This window comes from Festucalex cinctus, chromosome 20, assembly GCF_051991245.1.
Source record: "Festucalex cinctus isolate MCC-2025b chromosome 20, RoL_Fcin_1.0, whole genome shotgun sequence".
NCBI classification, from domain to species: domain Eukaryota; kingdom Metazoa; phylum Chordata; class Actinopteri; order Syngnathiformes; family Syngnathidae; genus Festucalex; species Festucalex cinctus.
Genome location: NC_135430.1, coordinates 13031207 through 13050468, shown reverse-complemented (window position 1 = coordinate 13050468; position 19262 = coordinate 13031207). Strand labels below are relative to the sequence as shown.

General features: G+C 37.9%; 2 protein-coding genes across 3 annotated transcripts; both read left to right on the top strand.

Moving 5' to 3' along the window:
• Window positions 1-1003: 1003 nt before the first annotated feature.
• u2surp (U2 snRNP-associated SURP domain containing) lies at window positions 1004-12660 on the top strand. 2 transcript variants are annotated; one of them, XM_077508937.1, is made up of 25 exons: window positions 1004-1148; window positions 1738-1836; window positions 1927-2041; window positions 2205-2329; window positions 2410-2480; window positions 2621-2709; window positions 2862-2944; window positions 3837-4002; window positions 4069-4280; window positions 4543-4586; window positions 7806-7910; window positions 7996-8062; window positions 8643-8806; window positions 8885-9047; window positions 9123-9202; window positions 9582-9669; window positions 9760-9897; window positions 10001-10190; window positions 10748-10828; window positions 10912-10963; window positions 11035-11182; window positions 11427-11537; window positions 11707-11828; window positions 11895-12086; window positions 12227-12660. In XM_077508937.1, the coding sequence occupies exons 1-25, from the start codon at window positions 1086-1088 to the stop codon at window positions 12366-12368; spliced, it is 2910 nt and encodes a 969-aa protein (XP_077365063.1). In that variant the 5' UTR covers window positions 1004-1085; the 3' UTR covers window positions 12369-12660. The 2 variants fall into 2 exon arrangements, with proteins under 2 accessions (XP_077365063.1, XP_077365064.1); XM_077508938.1 differs by lacking the exons at window positions 1004-1148; window positions 1738-1836; window positions 1927-2041; ... (4 more) ...; window positions 3837-4002; window positions 4069-4280 and having other exon boundaries at window positions 4291-5986.
• Window positions 12661-13745: 1085 nt separating this feature from the next.
• On the top strand, window positions 13746-16128 carry LOC144009823 (uncharacterized). Its single transcript, XM_077509712.1, has 9 exons — window positions 13746-13787; window positions 13886-13996; window positions 14163-14196; window positions 14579-14661; window positions 14766-14876; window positions 15218-15281; window positions 15481-15799; window positions 15863-15954; window positions 16015-16128. Exons 1-5 carry the CDS (start codon window positions 13746-13748, stop codon window positions 14811-14813), a joined length of 318 nt encoding a protein of 105 aa, XP_077365838.1. The 3' UTR covers window positions 14814-14876; window positions 15218-15281; window positions 15481-15799; window positions 15863-15954; window positions 16015-16128.
• The last annotated feature ends 3134 nt before the right edge of the window (window positions 16129-19262 follow it).

Sequence of the window (19262 nt, the reverse complement as noted above, 5' to 3'; positions counted from 1 at the left end):
AATGTTCTTTCTTAAAAAATAAAAATAAAAAAAAGAACCACGCTCATTTTTGTAAGATTGCATTTTGGGAGTTCTTCCTGTAAATAAATTGAGCTTTTGTTCATTTTTTCCAACTAAACATACGACACGTAAAATGCTCACAAAAAAAAAAGATGTAATAATAATAATAATAAAAAAAAAACTGAAATGTTGCTTGTAATTTTTTCTCTCCTTTTATTGTATTTATTTATCGTTTTATAATCACATAACATTGTACTGTATATTGACACTTTGACATGTGGCTTTTGTGTAAACTGTAATGAGATAAGTTTAATAAGAAAACTCATACTGCGATTGGCTGGCAACCAGTCCAGGGGGGCCTACTGCCCAAAGCCAGCTGAGATAGGCTCCAGCACTCCCCGCAACCCTTGTGAGGAATAAGCGGTCAAGAAAATGGATGGATGAAGAAAACTTATAATATAAATTATACAGTTTATGACATAAAATGTTACCACGACTGATTTTCTGTATTCTACTTTAAGGTGTTAAAATAATAATAAAAATTAGGTAATGTCTTTGTTTTATTATTAATAATTATGATTGTATTATTATTAATCATGATTAATGAATATAAACCATGTGTAGTGTTTTTGTTATATTTATATTATACTTATGCAATATATCATTGTTATTTGTTTTTTGTTACACAGACAAATATATAATACATAACTATATCTTAATACAAATAAATAAATATATATGTTATATTCATGGATACACAAAATAAATACACTTATTGGCAACGTTTTATATCAATAATTAATATTATGTACTTCATGAATTATATTCTGTCATTTATTTTTATTTGTTTTATTTTTGTTATTCTGATTTCGAATCCAAAATAAACCTTCAACGCATTTTTTAAAACTTGAACTAACGCGTTTTACAAATTCGTACTCTATTCATAGATTGTTCGTAATATAAAATTGATGTTGTTGTTGTTGTTTTTTTAAATTAGGAAACATGGCGCGATTGGTGATCGACTACATAGCCTAGCTTTCATATTGGCCTTATAAGATCTATTTATCGGTGATCGATTGTGTTTGATGTCCACACGGGAAAAAATGGCGGACCGAACGCCAGGAGGTTCTCAAAAGGCTAGCGCTAAGGTGAATTTATGTTTTCCGTTTTGTTCCACTCCACCACATTAGCGACGTGTGAACAAAGGTGGGATTAATGTGGGGCGAACGGCGGCCAAAATGTTAACAATAGGCCTCGTCTGGCGGGTACGCCACTGTGCTAACATGCTAACATGCTAACCTGCCTTCTGCTAGCCTACGGTTGTGTGGCCACACTTGCTATTGCGTTAGCTTAGCTACGCTAAAATCTCAATCCCTTCCCCTGCAAAAATATTGACTCAAGTACTTATTATATTGCGTTAATATTAAATGTATATTGCTAGTGCTTTTGCGAAGTAAAGCGTTTTAAATATAGATTACGTTTAACTAAGAGGAATTTTGGCCTTGCAGTGTAGCGGTGAAGGCCCACTCCTCGCTATTTGTTCTAATTTCTGCTAACAAATCGAAATTAAAGTGAGCTGTGCAATTATCATGACAATGCAATGTGTTAATCTTCCCCATATTGTATCGCAGGTTAAGCAGTACTTCGGCTAATGGTTAACGGGGGCTGTCAAAAAATTAAGCATATGAAGATGATGATAATTCCACGTGAATCAATCATATACGTTTGCATCCACAGGCGCTGCTGGAGAGCAAACTGAAATCTTTCAGCATTGGAAAAATGTCCGTGGCCAAGAGAACCCTCAGCAAGAAGGAGCAAGATGAGATCAAGAAGAAGGTGAGTAAAAATAAAAAAAAACTGAGTCAGAGATATGACCATTCTGACCTTCCTCATGCAATTTATAATTTATTTGATTCCTGTGTTCAGGAGGATGAGCGTGCAGCGGCGGAAATCTACGAGGAGTTCCTTGCTGCGTTCGAAGGCGGCGGCGAGGGGAAGATAAAAGCTTTTGTTCGCGGTGGGATCGCTAATGCCACAAAAGGTACGATATCCCTGCATTTTACATGAATATGCAGACCCCCGCTTCATTTAATGGCCATCAGTTCCATGTGTAGGCAGGTTTTTTTTTTAATTTTTTTTTAAAGAGACATGCATTTGTTTTTCTCATAATTTAATAATTTCATATATTTTTTTTCTCCAATCAGAGGAGGCAGCAACAGATGAGAAGAAAGGCAAACTGTACAAGCCCAAGTCCCGCTTTGAGACCCAGAACAAAAGCATCCTGCCTCTGGAAACCCCACCTCAGTTTTTGCCCGTAGACAAACGACACGTGAGTGTTTTCCTGACAACAAACAACCCGTTGTCTTTTGCTATGTTTGTTTTCTCTTTTTATTTCTGCTGCTTTTGCAGTCTGCCAAGAAGACCAGTGAAAAGGAAAAGAAGAAGAGCAACCTGGAGCTTTTTAAAGAAGAGCTTAAACAGTACGTGCTGACATTTATTGCCGTCTTAAGCGGGTTATCAAGATGATCATTTTGCAATATCTGATAATCAGGCTGAAATTCAGCCTGACTGTTTATGTGATTTCAGCTTCTTTTTTTTTTTTTATTTTATTTCCATTCAGAATTCAGGAGGAGCGGGACGAAAGGCACAAGATGAAGGGGCGAGTTAGTCGCTTTGAACCATTGGGTGGCATGGAGGGAAGGCGTTCTTGTAAGTGTCCCAAAATTGACACTCACTCTCTGCTTCTTTAGTGGATGGTCCTTCACAAAGAAACCATCCGTCCAGTGCACCTGGCTGCACCTATCAAATGTATTTATTTTTCCTGGGGGAGAAAAAAAGCCTTGTCTTTTGTGTGTCTGCAGTTTTGGACGACTGTGCGCCCGGTTCGCACGACGTCGGCGACCCGTCCACTACTAACTTGTATCTAGGAAACATCAATCCACAGGTATATTCATGTAGTATGTGCATTATTAGGTACACCCCACAAAAGACTGCTGTACTTGAATAGATAATGTAGCATATTGCTCATTTGCAATTTACCACATGGTTATAAAAAACAGTGGTGATTCCTCAGCATTTTGTAATTTTATTTCTTCTTCTTTTTTTTTTTTTTTTATCTTGTGGACATTTTACTGTAATTTTTGGGATTTCTACTTTTGTTTTTGGAGATCTTAGTTACATTTTAAGTGGTTTCTTTCCGCCTTTTTTAAATCAATTTTTTGACTATTATGGCAATTATTTTCTGCTTTTCCTCTTCCTTTATGGACATTTTATGGTTACTTTTTGGATATTTTTAGATAATTTTTAAAACTTTTTCATCTACCCTTTGTCTTTCTTTTCAGACAACTTAAAAATTTGGATGGACATGTTTTGAATATTTAATTCAGTTTTTATGTAAATGAATTCATTTAAAGAATATTTTAAACAAACTATGTTAAAATAATAATAATAATAATATATAATATATAATAATACTTATAAATACATAATTTTGGATATTTTTAGATAATTTTTAAAACTTTTTCATCTACCGTTTGTCTTTTCAGGCAACTTACAAATTTGGATGGACATGTTTTGAATATTTAATTCATTTTTTATTTAACTTAATTAATTTAAAGAATATTTTAATCAAAAAATAAAAATATATATGTTAAAAATAAGATAAAAAAATAAATAATAATAATAAAATAATAATAATAATTCTAGTAATAATAATGTGATAATAATAATAGTAATAATGTAATAATAATAATAATAATAATAGCATGAATAGTTGTAAGAAACGATGCTAAAAATGTGAAGACGTGTCACACATGCGACGTCCTGCTTTGTGTCAGATGAACGAGGAGATGCTATGTCAAGAATTTGGCCGTTACGGACCGCTGGCCAGCGTGAAGATCATGTGGCCCAGGACGGACGAGGAGAGGGCACGGGAGAGGAACTGCGGCTTTGTGGCCTTCATGAACAGGAGGGATGCCGAGCGGGCCCTCAAAAACCTCAACGGTATGTTGTCTTCTTTCAGAAATGTGTTTGCATTTGCATTTCCAACTTGCACATTTTGTTGTGCAGGAAAGCCCATCATGAACTTTGAGATGAAACTGGGCTGGGGCAAAGGCGTGCCCATCCCCCCCCACCCCATCTACATCCCTCCGTCCATGATGGAGCACACCCTCCCGCCGCCTCCCTCAGGACTCCCCTTCAACGCGCAGACCCGCGAGAGGCTCAAGAACCCCAATGCGCCCCTGGTCCCTCCACCCAAAAACAAGGATGACTTTGAGAAGGTAACTCACAATGACAGCTTTTTTTTTTTTTTCTCATGGGTTTATTTGATCAGTCTTTTGTTTATTGTTAGACTTTATCATGAGTGCAAGGTAGCTCCTGTTAGCGATCATTGTTGCTTAATTGCATTAGTTTACACTGAATGTTTTATTGTTTCAACTAGGCTAGTGTCACTATTCAAATGCATTTTTTTATATTTCACGTGTTGCCTTGTTAACAATACTCACGTTCTATGTTTATTATCTGATGTGACTTCATATACAGACTCTGTCGCAAGCCATAGTCAAAGTGGTTATCCCAACAGAAAGGTACATGCATTTTTTTTCCCTTTCCCCCCCCTAAATTGGTATACAGTCAGAAACCAAAACAAACAACATCCCATAATAATGAAGCTGGATAATTTGATCACTGCATGCTGCAGGGGGCTGGTCGGTGTGTGAGAGCAATGGTTGAGGTCATCGCCTCTTCAAACACACAATCGTATGCACACGTGCTATTTTGCATTCAAAGTCAATTATACTTGGAACTGCCAAATTGGAATGCTCCAAATTTGGATTTTGATCAGTATTTGCTAAAAATATAATTTACCAAAAATAATAATGTAAGGCGTAATTGGTAACGGCTAGAATGAAAAGGTAGGCTATTAAAAAAAACTTTACTACTATTATGTTTTAAGCTCTTGTATGTAGGGTACACAATATTACTTACTTTAGATCAAATATGAGCACAAATAATCACAATTAGTCCTCAGATATGCATCACAATGATTCTTGACAACGCCATTACGTCTTGCAATCGTGACAAAATACTCAAATATTGTTCAAAAACACACTTTTCTTGAATCATTCAAATATATTTGAACATTTTGATATGTACATGTTCATTGAATTTAGCCTGCAACATAATGCATTCCATTTGTGTTGTCACTGTCTGAACACTAGGTGGCTCTGTGCCAAATGTGTCCCTGCCACGTATGGAGGACCAAAACTGCCACAATTCGAAATAAATAAATAAATGACTAAATAAATACATAAATGACTAAAAGTGGAAATAAAAATCAATTAAAAAAAAATGTATAAATTGAAAATTATATTTAAAAAACAAATATAAATGGAAATAAATCCATTTTTATTTTCACTTTGTCATTTATTTATTTAGTCATTTATTTATTTTGAATTTTTGTATTTATTTAGTAATTTATTTATTTCAAATTTTGTCAGTTTTGGTCCTGCATACGTGGCAGTCCTGCCTGACTCATTAACAAAATAAATCCCAAATTAGTGTTGTTATATTTTCCCTTAAATATCTCTAGAAGAGAATTTTTTTTTTTTAAATCTTTTTCTCCTGTCAATACTGAACAGATTGTGCCCAACTTTTGAGGGTTCCACTCACTGTATTCTTTAGCGCTCATATTTAACATCGTCCACATCCAATCGTAGCCGCCATCTGACCATTGCTCACGTTCGCCGTCCTCCCCTCTGGCCTCTTTGTCACGCCATTGGGACCCTCAAGTCAATCCGGCCCCACTGCCAAATCCAAACAAGCCACTATGACTTAGACTAGCCATGACCTTTGACAATGGCCTTGGTGAGCAGCGCACGCTTGAACTGTCTGCGGCAGCGCGGGACCCGAAAAAGGCGTCATGGGATGGATTTGGAAAGTATTCGGGATTGTACCCCGCCATTGGTACGATCGGCTCCAACACCAAGTAATTGTGATCTGTGTTGACTTCATGACTGAATGAATCAATGAGTTCCAATTTGGCCACTAACGCCCAAAAAATAAATAAATAAAAAATGACCGCCAGTGATCCACTCGGCATCACCGCTAACTCGTTGATGCTCCCTCACACACCACATCACACCATCAGTCAGCGGAACAGTGTGACAGACCGAGAGGCCGCGTGTGGACAAACTTTTGTCGAAAGCGGCGTCCTGTCAGTGTGTCACCTTTCCAAGTGTCTTTGAAAGAGTCTGAGTAGTTTCTAAAAATCAACTGCACTTCAACAATATAGACATTATTAAGTTGCACACAAATATCACTTGATAGTCATTCACATTGAAGTAGGCAAAGTGATAGATTGTTTGGAATTTTATGCTTGGTCACATGATGCATTTTGAATGTTGCCTCTCTGTAAAGATGCAGTTTATTATTAGCATTAAGTCACTCTTTCTTCATGTTATTCATATTCTCTATTATTATTATTATTATTATTATTATTATTTCAGGCACATTTTATTCTCCTCACTTTTTTGCCATCAAACAACTCCCACCTAATACTTCCGATTTACACCGTTCAAGTTTCAACTTGCTTAAAAAATTCTGATTTCACATTGCTTACAGTATTCTCACATTTTAGCGTTAAATATAAACTTTTCCTCTTTCATTTTCAATGGGACTGACACTTCACTATCACACTTTCTGATATTGCCCAGTGGCACACTTGGTTAAGTGTTTTGCCCAGTAAGCAGGAGGTCACTGGTTGAAATCCCATCTCCGACTGTACATTGCAAATGTATCCGTGGCAATTATGCTAAGTGATTATATGCTAACCAACTGACTATGATATCAGGAAATGTATTATAATATCACTGAAATGATAAAACACGTGTCCCCATTAGCATTCAGCTTTCAGCATTCCCACCCAATTTCTCCAGAAATTGTACTTAATCTAATTTACTTATAGATTCCAAAATATTTAGCAATAAATAACGCACTTTTGAATATCTAGAATAGAATAGAATAAAAAAATGGATGGGTTTAGAAAATGTTACAAAAATCAACACAAAGGGACCGTTAGACAATTGAATATAACATAATTTAAAAATGTTAAAAATGTGGAAAAAAAAATATACAAAACAAGTGACACTAAAATAAGGGCTCAAGTGTCGCTGTATTGAATGGCAAGGTATAAAAAAATGGGTTTGAATTAGGAGTGTACTGATCACAATTTTCTGGCCAATCTTTTTAAAAAGTCTGATCTGGCAATCCCGATTTTTGCCGACCCAGATTCCCCCCGCCCATAACAAGCACCATAACACCTTCAGTGTTCCAATCCTGTTTTATTGAAAAACATTGAACAATATCTGTGAAATAATACAAATGGCTTGTTTCAACTACACATGAAGTAGTTCTCTTAAATAAAAATGAAAAACCTATTGGTCATCTCAGAAGAAGACGGTGGCTGCCTTTTTCAGACCTCTGAGGAGGGAGATGAGATCGATTTTATTTTTAAGTTATCGATCACCGATATTCCAAAATTAAGGAAATCTGGGACGATAAATCGTGCACCTCCTAATGCAAATTAAAGTAGATTGTTGACTATCAACTTGAGCTATTATTTTGCTCTCTTTCCCTTCGTAGTGCTTGAGTAGATCAACAAATGTTATTAGTACTGAATTGTCATTTTGAGAGGCAACAGTTCAAAGCGTTCCAACCAGACGAGCATAAATAGAACTGCTTAGTGTAGTTGTTTAGACTTCCCAGCCGGTCTGAATCTGTTCGCTTTAACTGTGTCTTTCTTGTAGGAATTTGCTCTCTCTCATCCACCGAATGATCGAGTTTGTGGTGCGTGAAGGCCCAATGTTTGAAGCCATGATCATGAACCGGGAAATCAACAACCCCATGTACAGGTCAGTCCCCACCCCCCAAACCCCCTCACACAAACTCATCATCCTTTCGTGTTTTCACATTTTGGATTGGTCTGCTCTCCTGAAGGTTTCTGTTTGAGAACCAGAGCCCAGCGCACGTTTACTACAGGTGGAAGCTCTACACCATACTGCAGGTTTGGAAACCATCTTTTCTCAGTTCACTCAGTCACTTGCAGCCATAGTCATTTTCCGGTTGTTTTACTGGATTTTGACTGATTTTGCAAGGTCCACAGAATATTGTTATATTACTATAAAAACATGAAACCTACCAAAAGAAAGTTTAGAGTCTCTTCTTTCATCAGGAAAAAAAGTATATTTCTATCTCTTTACGTTCTGCGGTAATTAGCATTAAATATAGATACGTTTCATCATTATTCACATTCCTGGTGAAAACACTAGCAAAAAGTTGATCTCTTATAAAAGGTTGATCTCTTATACTCTGCTGCCACCTGCTGGCTGTTTTTTTTTTGTAATAACTATTATTGCTTTAAATTACCTCTTCATGTCAGAAACTGTATCAAATCCTTCTGTATGCACTATTCTAGCATTAAAAAAATGTTTAAATATGTTTTTGGGAGAAAAGGAGAAAGTATTAAGAACATATTTACACATTTTTGGTTTTGAATTAGTTAATAGAAACTTTGGAACATAGTCGCATTCAAACATCCAGAGGATGTTGCAGTTTGATTTTACGTTCCATAATGATGTTTCCAGGGCGAAGCCCCAGTCAAATGGCGAACGGACGACTTCAGGATGTTCAAGAACGGCTCCCTGTGGCGCCCGCCGCCTCTCAATCCTTACCTCCACGGGCCGTACGACGACGGCGATGACGAGGAGGAAGAGGAGGACTCGCTCAAGAAAGGCTGCTTGAAAGAAGAGTAAAACATACGAGAGTTTGAAAAGCTCCACATGAGGTCATTTCCAGAAAAAAAAAATTTCCCGTGCGCCTTTTGCAGCGAGCGAGACAAGCTGGAGGAGATGCTCCGCGGCTTGACGCCCAGGCGGGGCGACGTCGCCGAGGCCATGTTGTTTTGTCTCACTCATGCCGAGGCCGCCGAAGAGATCGTGGAATGCATCACCGAGTCGCTCTCCATCCTCAAGACCCCTCTGCCCAAGAAGGCAACCACACATACATATTTGAATCATAATAATGATTTATCGTCATCTAATCAATGGCGTTTGTCGTTGCTTCAGATTGCACGGTTATATCTGGTGTCTGACGTGCTGTACAACTCCTCTGCTAAAGTAGCCAACGCCTCCTACTACAGGAAATAGTGAGTTGCTGTCATGTAACATTTTAATTGCTTATACAGTGATGGTGGGGGACCGAGCACTAGTATTAATTGCATCCGCCAGTTTTAAATTTAGTCAGTTTTAGTCCCGTTTCAGTCACGCTTGTTAGTTTTTATCATAGTCAACTTCATCCTCTTTTTATTTAGTCCATTTTTAGTAGACTATAAATCTAGCATTTTAGTCTTTTAGTCCATAGCAAAAATATGCACGTTTATGCTCACTTATCTAGCATGTACACAATCCTGAACCCATGTTACATTAATAACACTCAATAGTTAAATAGTTCCTTCCTACCTTCACTTGTTGGTGTGCACTACGTATTTAAAATGTAGCATTTTTTTTGTCCTTGCCTCCTCACAGTTTTGAAGTGAAGCTCAGCCAGATTTTTGCAGATCTCAACGCCACGTACAAAACCATCCAAGGTCACCTCCAGAGTGAAAACTTCAAGGTAACTAACGTGCAAAATGAATAAAACAATGCAGTACAGTTGGATTGTGCGCTTTTCTGCCATTCAGCCATCTTGTCTCTGTGGTTACAGCAACGAGTGATGTCGTGCTTCCGAGCGTGGGAGGACTGGGCCGTGTATCCTGACCCCTTCCTCATCAAGTTGCAGAACATATTCTTGGGTCTCGTCAATCTGACGTCCGAAAAGGAGCCTGTCGGAGTTCCTGTTGAGGTAAATGAAGAGTTTTATGGTCAACTTTGGATTGCAGCGTGCAACTAGTCTGGTCTGAGTTGATGATGCCAACCTAACACTTGGATAATAATGATTTCCGCAGCCCGAGCACACGGAGGACATCGACGGCGCGCCGATCGGCGGGTACGCGGACAGCTCCCCGATCGAAGACGTGGACGGGATGCCGATCGACGCCGGGCCCATCGATAGCGCCATGATCGACGGAGCCCCCCTGGACGACCTGGACGGTGTCCCCATCAAGCCTATGGAGGAGGACATCGACGGAATACCTTGTGAGTCTTTTTTTTTTTTTAACTGTTGCGCCCAAAAACGTATCAACACGTTCTATTTTAAATATTACCAGTGTCCCAAAAACTTTTTTTTTTTTTTTTAAATGATAGCGCATACAGAAGGCTTTGATGCAGCTTCTGACCTGAAGAGGTCGCTTAAAGCAATGTTAGTTATTAGAAAAAACGGCCAGCAGGTGGCAGCAGAGTAAGCGAGCAGCCAGGGCCATGTTGCAACAAGCTCTTTTCCCCACTGTCTTAAACAGATTTGTGAATAATGATTAAACTTGGCTACATTCTAATACTAACTGCTACAAAACAGAAACAGATACAAACACATTTTTTTCCTATTGAAAGAGGAGATGCTAATCTTTCTTTTGGTAGGTTCCATGTTTTTATAGCAATAGGACACAATATTCTGTGGGCATTGCAAAAATCACTCAAAATCCAGTAAAACAGCCGGGAGCGAAGGGAGTTGCTTCAGTGAAAACGGCTGGGAGTGACTGAGTTAAAGATTTCAGTTATTACAGTAACACAATACAGATCCGTCTTCTCTTTTCAAGTTGACCAATCGAAGGAGGCTACTTTTAAGGTGGCACCCTCAAAATGGGAAGCTGTCGACGAGTCTGAACTGGAATCTCAAGGTTAGCTGTGTTAAACTTATTTTTAAATGCAGTCACAAGTTTGCTGTGTCTAAGCGCACCATCGTCTTTTGTTTGGCCTTCAGCTGTAACAACCTCAAAATGGGAAGCATTCGAGCAGCCTGAAGAACCAAAAAGGTATGTGAGAGGGGGTTATTATTTCAGAATTTGGACAGTACTCGCCTAAACGGAGGCGCGCTTGTTTGAAGGTATGCGGAGAACAGCGAGGACGAGAAGAGTCCCCGCTCGGCGGCGGCCACCCCGAGTTACTCCAACCCCAGCAGGGACGACACGGACCTGAAGGCCAAACTGTCGGAAATGAACGAGGAGAAGCGATCGAAGCTGCGAGAGATAGAGGTGAGGGGTGAAAAACAATGACATCACAGGTAGCAAAAGATTTACCCGTTTGTATTATTTTGTTATTATTATATATTATTTTCTTGTTAGATATTTGGACACAGTATTTCCCCGCATAGCTGAGACACTCAATTAACTAAAACTAAATTAAAATTGCTTGTCAAAATTAACACTGGTGCATTTTCCATAATATCTCCCCTTGGACTGTTATAACAATCAACCATTTGTCAACATTCGCTACCAGGTGAAAGTCATGAAGTTCCAAGACGAGCTGGAATCGGGGAAGAGGTCGAAGAAACCCGGTCAGAGCTTTCAGGAGCAGGTGGAACATTACAGGGACAAATTACTGCAGAAGGTAGGAAAGGATGCAGAATTTGGAATCTGAGAAAAATGTGGATATCTGGAGGGAATTTCAGTTAGAATGGTTGGAATTGGTTGAGAAATATGAAAAATAGAATGGCAGGAGCAAGTAAATATGTCAAATTAAAGTAGAAACATCTCAAATGTTCATTGTGGTGTTGCAGGAGAAGGAAAAGGAGAAACAGGAGCGGGAGAAAGAGCGAGAGAAGAAAGACAAGGAGAAAGCAGACTCGAGATTAAAAGAGTTGAAAAAGGAGAAGGAGGACACGCCCACCCGAAAAGACAAGTGAGTCAAACTTGTTGTTGGTCTTGAAGCAATCGTGGACGCGGGCTCACGCGCCCGCCTCGACAGGTACTCGTCCCCGGCCGTGGATAGGAAGCGGCGACACAGCAACTCTCCCAGCCCCACGCGTGGCAGCAGCAGACGGGGCCGTTCGCCATCCCCCCGCTCGGAGCGCTCCGAGCGCTCGTATGTGAAAGACTCGTCGTCGCGCTCTTCTCACAAGGATTCCCCGCGATCATCTGTCAAGAAGTCCTCAAAGAGGTACCACACAAAATGGACGCCTTGTGTATTTATGACAAAGTAGCAAAAAAAATAAAAAATCAAGGTGGCAGCCAAAACGGAAAAATGACCAGGTTATTTCTACGTGCAGTTCTAAATGACGACACTTTTTGTCCTCCCAGATCTCCGTCGTCACCTCGCACACCCAAACGGTCGCGGCGGTCACGTTCCCGGACGCCCAAGAAGTCGAGCAAGAAGTCCCGCTCCAAGTCCAGGTCCCCGCACAGCCGATCTCACAAAAAGTCCAAGAAGAGTAAACACTGACGCAGATGACTACCTGGAAAAGCACCGCCACCGCGTCATATTTGTAGTTTAATGGAGCTGATGGGGCAGTAATCACGACAATGAAGCGTTTATGGGCAGGTGGGGGTCTCCTTACTGTTTTATATTGTACAAAAAAAATGTTCTTGTGTGAATGTGCGTTCCTCCCAAAACACCTCCCAGTGGAATTGATAGAGTGTGATGGCAATAGTCTGCCATGTTTTCATGCTGTCATTTTCTGTTTTTGTAGTCTTCATTGGAAATAATTCCTAATAAAAGTTTCATTTCCAATCTGCTTATGTGTCACAGCAGTCCTTCAAAAGTCAACTTGAGTGTTTTGATGTGTATTTTTACTTTTTTGGGGCGTGGGGGTCAATAGTATGTTTTTTGGAGACTTACTTAAAAGTGTGCTTTTGGTGCCATCTTGTGGCGTCCAGTGGTCAATCAACCAAAGTTGAACTTGCTTCCTGTGCTAATTCTCCTCACCACAAGATGGCGGCGCAGGCTGAAAATTCACGGACCACTTCATTAGGTACACCATCATTATGGAAAAACATAATCCACCTTTACGATGATAAAATGTTACTTGTTTTGAAACAATTTTTTATTATTCCAAATGTATTTAAGGACAAAATATAACTACAATAATGAGATGGGTGTGGAATAAGATGGGAAGAAAAATCCAATGTTTGATCTTTGTTTCTCCTAAATATAAAGTATAAGTAACAAACTACACTACCTCTTGAGTCATAAAGTGAGTCATTAGCAATTCCAAGACGATGAAGATACCATACCATGAAAAATATGCGAAAATTTCGAGCTGAGCACAAGATACAAGTTGTATGTTGACACCGCCCGTGCGAACGTGGAAGCTGTTTTTTTGTTCGTTTGTTTAAGGGGATGCGCAATAAAAAGTTTCAAGTGGATAATGTAGGACAGGTTTAGTGATGGAGGTTTTAGTGATTTTCACTTTGACGGTGGAGGGAGACACAAGCGGTCCTACCAAAACCAGAACTGGTGAAGCTGGAGACTGTTATATGTGGCTTTCGGTCGTGGCGTTAACACGTCTCTAGATTTAAAACCAAAGCCCACCGGTAATCGGATGAAGTGGCCGAGAGGTAAAAACTTTACTTGGGGTTCAGTCGACCCCGGTGCGATCCCCAACTTTTCCTCCATTTAGAATTTTAAATTGAGCAAAGAGTAAGAATCGCACCCGAGTGTCCCGATTCCCAGGTATAGTCATAACCCATTTGACCAAACCGAAGTAACAATTGAGTTCGTTTGGTTGTATTTATGTTGATTTATATCACTACGTCACTACAATATGATGAATACACGGAGAAAGCGTGAAACTTGTACGAAGCTGTAGTCAAGTGGTCAATGACATCGTCTCCGAAGCAGCAGACTCTGGTTCAAACCCCCGTGCGTTAACCAACGAAACACAACTCTTTTCCTATTAGTTTGTTTGTTTGTTTTTTTCAATTTCCGGATGTGACGTCATAACCGGAAACCTATTTAAGTCGGGACAAAAATACCAATCATTCTTTCTCACCGCAGACAGCATCCTGTCGTCCTCGTCCACCTGCTGCTCCCCACGCGTTTTCGTAAGATCATCCAAACACTTTGACAAGGTGAGTCTTCACTCTTTTGCTAGCTTTGTTTTTTTTTTTTTAACTCGCTACTTTTGCTCACGTTATGTAGCACTTTTGGCGTGCTTACATTAACTTGCTAACTAAAATGTTTGCGCTGGCGTTTACACAAAGTCTCTTTAAGTAACTTTTCTTTCACCTTTTCCAGTACCTGGACGAAAGAAAGCGCCGGTTTCCTCAAGGTAAGTAGACAAAGTTGTGCAAATACACAATTGTACGTAATGATTCGTATGCATGTCTGTTTAATTGGCTACAGGTGGAAATCGTAAAATTGAGCCTAAAATGGCCGACTTCCAACGGCGTGTTTTAACAGTAAACCCGTCGAGTGTTACGGTCAGATTAGTGCAAAATGGCACAATACATTTTTTTTTTTTATATCAAATGTAATGACTAAATGAAGTATCATGCTGTGTTAATTCTGCCTACCGGATTCAAAATGGCGGTTTTGTTTTTTGTTTGTTTTTTTGCGGCATGGCTTCACAAGACTTTTGCTAAACGTGTTAGCAAATGTCATGTTGCTAAGCCAAACTAACTAACTTTAAAAGTTGACTTCTTATGTTGCCGTCTCTTTCAGGCCACCATGCTGCCGTTGTATAAGTCAGTGCTGCCCTGCTCTCGTCACTGGTGAAACATGCACACTTTCACAAGTACAAATGTTTGAAAATTGTATTCCAACATGTGATCGTGGTTCGGGTGAGAATCCAATTTTAATTTTGTGCTGCTGCAGTATCACACGCCGACCCTCTTGTAGTATTCCAGGAAGGAGGGTAAAAAATGCCTGATGGGACTTTCCAGCTAGGCCCATTGTCTGCAGTCACAATGGAGGAGCTTCGCTGAGTGCTGTGGAACAAGACTGTATGAAGTGAGTTTTTTTCCTTTCTTTTTAAACAAGTTTTGCTTCTGCAGTTTCACAAAGTGGCAATGAGAAAGTTTGGGAATCCAGGTATGAAAGTAAAAACTTTGCCGCAGGTGTTTCAACTCAAGTTAATGAGCTCATCTCCACCTGTGGCAGTGTTTCCACTTTCTTGACCTGAATTTCCCAAATTTGGTCAAGCTTTCACAAATCCTGGTCTTGGAGTTTTTAGCTGTTTGGGTTCTCCAACACACCTGATTGATATCAGCAAGCTCTGTTACCTGTCTTTACAATCAGGTGTGTTGGAACCTGCAGGACTCACTCGTGTACACTTGCATCTTGTCCACCAGGTGGCACCAAAGAGCCTGATTCTCACACCATGGCTGGACTTGTGAAGTCAAGTTCCTCTTAAAGGTTTGGACATGTTGCAAAAACAAACATAATCAAAGTACTTTTTTTTTTTTTTTTTTTTTTTTTCCCCCTCCTCCTTGGTGGTGCTGGTGCAGGCCATGGAAACTTGACACTGAGCAACTTGTGTCCAACATGGCATCCAATCTTGGCATGTTTAAATTTAAAGAACACTCACCTGATTTTGCTTTCCCTCTGCATGCAGCACAGCTTCCAGCAAGTGCCGTCCGTTGGAGATTCTGCAACCAGGACCCTCCACCTGCTGGGCAAAGCCCCCCCCCCCATTTTTGACACATGCCAATAAACATGCTAAATGGCATCTTGACTGGTCCCTTGTTTGTAATGTGCATGTTTGTTAGTCCTTGCCAAGTGTCTGTTCCAGGAGAGTTCAGTGTGAAAACATGCTCGACCAGCTGCTTCAACAGTTAATCGTAAAAATGAGTCTTGCAAATGAAGCTGCTGGAATGCGCCAAAGGTGAAACAAGACTTTGGAAGGAGTCTGCTTCAGGATGAGCTCTCAGCTGGTAAGAGAAAGCTCATTTCAGCTAGCATGTTTCAATTGTCTCAAGTTGAAATCTTGTTTCCAGTGTGGAGGATGATGGCGGACCTGCTCAAAGTCAAATGCAGAGCTACAAGGAATGTGATCAGCTTCCTGAGGAAGTTGCGAAAACGACTTGTGGTAGGTTTCATGCCAAAAACATCTTAACATTTTGACTTTTTTTTTTTTTTTTTTTTTTAGGTCCATACTCCTTCCTGGCGGACCATGTGACCACATGCAGGGTCATCCAACTTTTAACTTTTGTTTGATTTAATGTCAACTCTGCAAAAGAAATAAAGCTTGATTACAAAAACACTTCACATCTCAAGTTGTCTTTCTCAAGCACAAAGTTAAACACCTGAACGTAAATATTTAAATCTTAACACTTCAAAAAAAATAAAATCCCCCCAAAATGTAACTTTTTTTTTTTTTTTTTTTTTTTTTTCCCCCTGGATTTTTTTTTTTTTTCAAAAAAATTTTTTATTTTTTTTTATTTACTCCGCCACTCTGTCGCTATCTCCTGGCCAGTATGAGAAATTCTCTCGGTGACAACTCCCGACAATCGAAATTAAAAAATACGAGCAGTTTTAAGTTTTGTGTCTCGTGCTATAGCCTACTTTCATAACTGAAATAAAAATTGAAAATCAAACTATTAGAATTTTCCGTACCCGTTTCAGACGACAAACAAGCCAGCTGTATTTCAATTTGGGGCTTTCTATTCTAAAACGAAAATCGATTAACGAGTCGTTTTCCATGTGTTACCTTATAGAAGATTTTGGTCGAGATGTGCATGAAGTACATCAGCTTCTGTGCTATCAGCTTCCGTGTGGAGGTTGAGAAGAGTACGCCAAACAACATTCAAGTCAAACGCTTTCCTTGATTGCCTTCTGGTTGACAGCTGACGTTCAATTCCATTTTAGGCAAAAAAAAAAAAAAAAATGCGTGTTGATAGGTTGTCTTGACAACGAAAAATAAATAACTAACTAAATAAATAAATACTGGAAGAAGCTTCCTGTGAGGTACAGAATGATGTACTTCAGCACCTGCCAACACCTCTGACGTAAATTTTATAGACACTGTTCAGCACTTGTGAAAAAAATATGTATTATGTGTAAACCAACCTTACTAAATTGAAAGTAAGTTTGACATCATTTTCCTCTCTTCTTTTTGAATGTGCGCCAACCTGATCTAGAGGCTTTAATCACTCAATGTTCAGTCAACCGTTATAATTTTACCTGCAATGTCAAATGAAGTGAACAGCAGACACACCACGTCCATATGCCATATACATATTCAGATACATATTCTAATTGACTAAAAAAAAATCATTTTTTAAATGTGAGGCTTTTTTTTTTTTAACGACCATGTATAGTAAGGCGTTGTTGTTTTTTTTGTTTGTTTTTTAAACGACAATGTATAGTAAGGCTTTTTTTTGTAAATGTAAAATTTACAATTTATTATTATTGTTATTATTATTATTATTATTATTATTTTAACAGCCATGTATTTTTTTTAATGGCCAAGTATAGTAAGGCTTTTTTTTTTTTTTTTTTTAAACGAACATGTACAGTAAAGCTTTTCGTTTGTTTGTTTTTAAAACGACAATTGTATACATGTATACATGGTCGTTTTTTTGCAAAAATGAAACGCCTTACTATACATGGTCGTTTAAAAAAAAGCCTTATGTTTAAAAAAAAAATAAAAATAAAACGCCTTACTATACATGGTCGTTTAAAAAAAAGCCTTATGTTTAAAAAAAAATAAAAATAAAACGCCTTACTATACATGGTCGGTTTTTTTTTTCCAAAAATAAAAGGACTTAGTATACATGGTCGTTTTTTTTTCCAAAAATAAAACGCCTTACTCTACATGGTCGGTTTTTTTTCCAAAAATAAAACGTCTTACTATACATGGTCGTTTTTTTTTTCAAAAAATAAAACTCCTTGCTATACATGGTCGTTTAAAAAAATGCCTTATGTTTAAAAAAAATAAAAATAAAACGCCTTACTATACATGGTCGTTTTTTTTCCAAAAATAAAACGCCTTACTATACATGGTCTTTTTTTTTTCAAAAAATAAAACTCCTTACTATACATGGTCGTTTAAAAAAAAGCCTTATGTTTAAAAAAAATAAAAATAAAACGCCTTACTATACATGGTCGTTTTTTTTTCCAAAAATAAAACGCCTTACTCTACATGGTCGTTTTTTTTTCTAAAAATAAAACGCCTTACTATACATGGTCGTTTTTCTTCCAAAATAAAACGCCTTACTATACATGGTCGTTTTTTTTCCAAAAATAAAACGCCTTACTATACATGGTCGTTTTTTTTCACAAAAATAAAACGCCTTACTATACATGGTCGTTTAAAAAAAAGCCTTATGTTTAAAAAAAATAAAAATAAAACGCCTAACTATACATGGTCGTTTTTCTTCCAAAATAAAACGCCTTACTATACATGGTCGTTTTTTTTCCAAAAATAAAACGCCTTACTATACATGGTCGTTTTTTTTCCCAAAAATAAAACGGCTTACTATACATGGTCGTTTAAAAAAAAGCCTTATGTTTAAAAAAAAATAAAAATAAAACGCCTTACTATACATGGTCGTTTTTTTTCCCAAAAATAAAACGCCTTACTATACATGGTCGTTTAAAAAAAAGCCTTATGTTTAAAAAAAAAATAAAAATAAAACGCCTTACTATACATGGTCGTTTAAAAAAAAGCCTTATGTTTAAAAAAAAATAAAAATAAAACGCCTTACTATACATGGTCGTTTTTTTTTTTCCAAAAATAAAAGGACTTAGTATACATGGTCGTTTTTTTTTCCAAAAATAAAACGCCTTACTCTACATGGTCGGTTTTTTTTCCAAAAATAAAACGTCTTACTATACATGGTCGTTTTTTTTTTCAAAAAATAAAACTCCTTGCTATACATGGTCGTTTAAAAAAATGCCTTATGTTTAAAAAAAATAAAAATAAAACGCCTTACTATACATGGTCGTTTTTTTTCCAAAAATAAAACGCCTTACTATACATGGTCTTTTTTTTTTCAAAAAATAAAACTCCTTACTATACATGGTCGTTTAAAAAAAAGCCTTATGTTTAAAAAAAATAAAAATAAAACGCCTTACTATACATGGTCGTTTTTTTTTCCAAAAATAAAACGCCTTACTCTACATGGTCGTTTTTTTTTCTAAAAATAAAACGCCTTACTATACATGGTCGTTTTTCTTCCAAAATAAAACGCCTTACTATACATGGTCGTTTTTTTTCCAAAAATAAAACGCCTTACTATACATGGTCGTTTTTTTTCACAAAAATAAAACGCCTTACTATACATGGTCGTTTAAAAAAAAGCCTTATGTTTAAAAAAAATAAAAATAAAACGCCTAACTATACATGGTCGTTTTTCTTCCAAAATAAAACGCCTTACTATACATGGTCGTTTT